General features: G+C 43.0%; 1 protein-coding gene across 1 annotated transcript; it reads right to left on the bottom strand.

Moving 5' to 3' along the window:
• Nucleotides 1-204: 204 nt before the first annotated feature.
• Nucleotides 205-3,597, bottom strand: LOC140394039 (secreted phosphoprotein 24-like). Its single transcript, XM_072480828.1, has 8 exons — nucleotides 3,443-3,597; nucleotides 3,193-3,296; nucleotides 2,879-3,007; nucleotides 1,875-2,006; nucleotides 1,716-1,760; nucleotides 1,188-1,232; nucleotides 576-620; nucleotides 205-449 (listed from the first exon to the last, which is right to left on the bottom strand). The coding sequence occupies exons 1-8, from the start codon at nucleotides 3,492-3,494 to the stop codon at nucleotides 417-419; spliced, it is 585 nt and encodes a 194-aa protein (XP_072336929.1). The 5' UTR covers nucleotides 3,495-3,597; the 3' UTR covers nucleotides 205-416.
• Nucleotides 3,598-4,036: the final 439 nt, after the last annotated feature.

The following is a 4,036-nucleotide window of genomic DNA, read 5'->3' on the forward strand; positions in this document are numbered from 1 at the left end:
TGAAGAAAGGGGTTTTCATACAATCTCACTTGTATACCTTCTCTTGCCCAGTCTCAGCCGCGAAGCAGCTACCTGGAGACTGAGGAAAGTGATCAGTGTGTGACAGGTTGGTCCGAACACTGGGTCTGTCTGAACTTCCAAACAATCAGTGTAATGAGGAACACCATTTGGAGGAACATCAGGAAATATTCTCTTTACACTTTTATTATGGTCCACAGAATACAACACACCAAAGAACATTTACAAACTATCGAATCTCCCAGTTACAGTAAAATGTACAGTCAGGAACCCCAGGACCCCCCTGCCCCACCCTTATACATGAACAAGTAAAGTACAATTGATAACATCTTCTTCAATGGGACTGAGGTCTTCTTGTGTCCACACCAAGCTCGGCCTTTTAGACATTTCATTCATGGTTAGTGTCGGTCTCTTGAATCATCGTTGTGTTCCTGCAATGGACAGGATCAACAGAACAGTCATTTTCAGATAGACTGAGTTCAGTCTGGGTTCAATGTTTTATTGTTGTTGATGATCAAGAGGCAATTCGCTGACACAAAGTCCCAGTTTATACTCACGTTTGAAGACACATCGAACGATGTTTCTGCTGACTTGCTTCTCACCTGTATCAAAATATTCAGATTGATCTGTTTAGAACTAATATTGAGCCTGAGAATGATCTTTAAACCAAAGATTTCACTGATTATTAGCACCAAATATGAGGAAATATTAACTCCTTCAATTTCTAAGGTTCAACATCAATCACCTCTTTCAGGCGCTGTGCCCTAACAGGGTGTTGGTGACCATGGACTCCCATTAGATTGGTTTATCATTATGTTTAGCAAAGTACTGCAGTGGTTTGCTGTTGCCTCCTGCAGTATGTTGACCAGGAAACTCTCCCACTCTCACTGTCTGCCATCAGGAGTATTGGAAGGATTTTCAGGCTGATAATGAACCTTTGTGTCCACGTTATGAACACACCTTCCATGACCAACAAGCCCCAGGGTGGGACTTGAACCTAGAGCCTCTAACCCACAGGTCGAGACGTTATCCACTACACCACACAACCTCTCCTCTCAATATGCTTTTAATTGAATAAAAACACCGAGCGCTCTTAGGCAGCTGAATCAATGTTTCAACAGTTATTGTTGTTGATAATCATCTGACCCAAAATCCCAGATTATACTCACATTCGGAGACTCCTCCAGGGATGATTCTGTTGACTTGCTTTTCACCTGTTATAAAATAATAATATTTATATGTTTAGCATTTTGTAAATAATATTGATTTTAGAATGATCTCCAAACAAATGGTTTCAATCAGGAAGTGGAAACATTTTAAATTTCTGGGTTGGGCTGAAGTGACTCAGTGGAGGAGAGAAACCCTCACCAAACATCTCCGGATCTCCACCACAGCAATAATCCATCCAGCTCTGGGACAGTGGGGCTGCGGGGTCGATGGATAAACTAACATTGGAGATTCTCCACCAATTGGGATTTATTCCTCTGAATAATCAGCTAACTTTATCTTCAGGGCGATCATATTCATTCTGTGTATTTGTGTCGGAGCCTCAGACTCCCCCCCCGCCCAGTATCTCAGATTAAAATAAATTCCCCCACACTCCATTCTGACGCAGTTACATACTGGATTTTAAATGTTTTGTTGACAATTTTTATCAACAGGAAAATAATCGGTCAGAATTCCCAGTTTATACTCACATTTGGCGATTCCTCGATCGATGTCTCTATTGATTTGGTTTCAACCTGTATTAAAATATTAATATTTCTATATTTAGTACAGTGGACCAATGAGACATCTTCTAAAGAATCTGCATGTTAGAAAGCTCATTGTCCTGATGTGTATAATTGTGACTTTACCTCAAGACTGTTCTCACTCGATTCTGATGATTCACTGTCGCTGTCAATTGTCTTCAAACCTCGACACTCCACATCAACCTCAATAACCTCACCAGCAAAATATTCAACACGGCTTTTGCACAGACCTTTCTCCTGTTAAAATAAAACACAATTATTTTAAATTATTAAATTATTATTTTAGAACATAAGAAATAGTAACTGGGGCGAAATTCTCCTACCCGCCCCGCCACATTTCTGCCCCGACCGGCCGGCGGGAGTCTCCGTGACACCGGCCGGTCAATGGGGTTTCCCATTGTGGGGCAGCCCCACGCCGTCGGGAAACCCCCCGGCGCCGGCAAAACGGAGACTCCCGCTGGCGGAGAATGACGCCCCTGGTGTTAGCCATTCAGTCTCCCATACCTGCTTCACCATTCAGTCCAAACACAACTGATCCCCTATCTTGACGCAACTTCTCACCCTATCCCATATCTCTAAACTCCCTTAATGACCAAAAATCTATCGATCTCTGTCTTGAAGATGCTCAATGATTGATCACCCACAGCTCTCTGAGGTAGAGAATTCTAAAGGTTCACAACACTTTGAGTGAAGACGTTCCTCCTCAACTCTGCCCGAATGAGACGGTGATCCGTTGTTCTAGAATCGTCAACCAGTGCAAATAGCACTGTTAAGGACAGTCCATTAGATCACCTCTCATTCTTCTGGGATGCAGCAAACACAGGCCGAGGTTCCTCAATCGCACCTCACAGGACAATCTCCTTGAATTAGATACTTTGTAACACAACATCCAGGGCAGTAAGGTGATGAAAGGTGGATAAAACCATTCACAGCCTGAAAGGTGTGACCTCACCAATGCTCCGTATCATTGTATGAAGCTTCTTCACTCTTACACTATAGCCCTTTTTAACAACTTTCTAACTACAAGCTCAGCACTGACACAGGGAGTTTCTATGCTATAACTCCATACACATGAGGGTTTCGATGTGACAATCTAACTGAGGACTCACTGCAGACTTTTTGGAACGGAAGTGACAGCCGGGATCATCAAATTCCAATCCCGAATTCTTGGAGCAAATGGTTTCTTTCACAGAGAATGTTAAATCCACGTTGTACGACACTTTTCCTGTGCGATAAACCTAATGAGAGGAAAACAGGTCATTCGTGTCTGAGTGAACCTCGTGTTCTTACTCTGAACTGCTTCACCCATCAGGGTGAGCAATATAATATTCAGCTCCTGTTTAATAATCAGTGTCTAACTGCACTCAGTAATATTCTTGTAGACTTTAGACAGTGAAACACACTGAGACCAGGACACACTTACATCCTTCACTCTTCTCCTGGTTATCCCACACAGATTGGTGATCTCGGTGATTTTGTTCAGTTTTAGAACTGACGCTCTCAGAGCATCCTTAGGGCTCGGCATTCCTGTTGAGAGAGAAAAGGAAAGTTGTACAAAACACTGCAGCATTCTTCAGTCAATTCTTTTTACACATTGGTCACATCTGAGTGAGTGAATCTCATTGCCAATAACTTGTTGCTTTATGAGGTGTGACTCTCTCTCCAGTACCTACCTGAGCAATGGAGGATCTGCACTGCAGCAATGGTGAGGAGTAAGGATTTCATTCTGCCTCTTGTGTGATCAGCTGGCTGCTTCCGAAGACTAAAGGAGCTGCTTCTCTCTCTCGCTCTGCCTTTCCCTTGCAGTGTTCAGTCTTTATATCCTGCACCTCCACCACATTCAAACGCTGACTCATATTTGCTCAGTTTGGTGATCCTGGGCAGGGGAAGCTGCTGCCAATTGGCTGTAATATGGGCAGAACTTCCTCCAAATATCATCATCGTGTTTACATTTGTAGAGATCAGAGATTATTTCTTAGAATATGAAATAATGAACCGATAGAGGACAGGAAATGATCATGTGTAATTTGTACAAAGTCACTCTCAGTTGTGTGAAGTAACCCACTGAGGTGAACCTCCGACCACATATCTGCCCCATCACTAATACCACCTTTTTCCATCTCCATAATCTTTCCTGACGTCACCCATCAGCTCATCTGCTTTTGAATCTCTCATTCATGCCTTTATTCAGCCTAGATTGACTATTCCAGCCACATCCTTCCCTCAATCCATAAACCTGAGCTCATCCGCAATTCTGCTGCCCATGC

The sequence above is a fragment of the Scyliorhinus torazame genome, chromosome 2 (assembly GCF_047496885.1).
Source record: "Scyliorhinus torazame isolate Kashiwa2021f chromosome 2, sScyTor2.1, whole genome shotgun sequence".
Classification (NCBI taxonomy): domain Eukaryota; kingdom Metazoa; phylum Chordata; class Chondrichthyes; order Carcharhiniformes; family Scyliorhinidae; genus Scyliorhinus; species Scyliorhinus torazame.

Excerpts from the sequence above, each read along its gene's own strand:
- LOC140394039 (XM_072480828.1), bottom strand. The coding sequence starts at position 3,494 with ATGAAATCCTTACTCCTCACCATTGCTGCAGTGCAGATCCTCCATTGC. Across the intron at positions 3,297-3,442 it reads GCAGATCCTCCATTGCTCAG|GAATGCCGAGCCCTAAGGAT; the intron begins GTAGGTACTGGA and ends CTCTCTCAACAG. Across the intron at positions 621-1,187 it reads CCCTGGAGGAGTCTCCGAAT|GTGAGAAGCAAGTCAGCAGA; the intron begins GTGAGTATAATC and ends ATTTTGATACAG.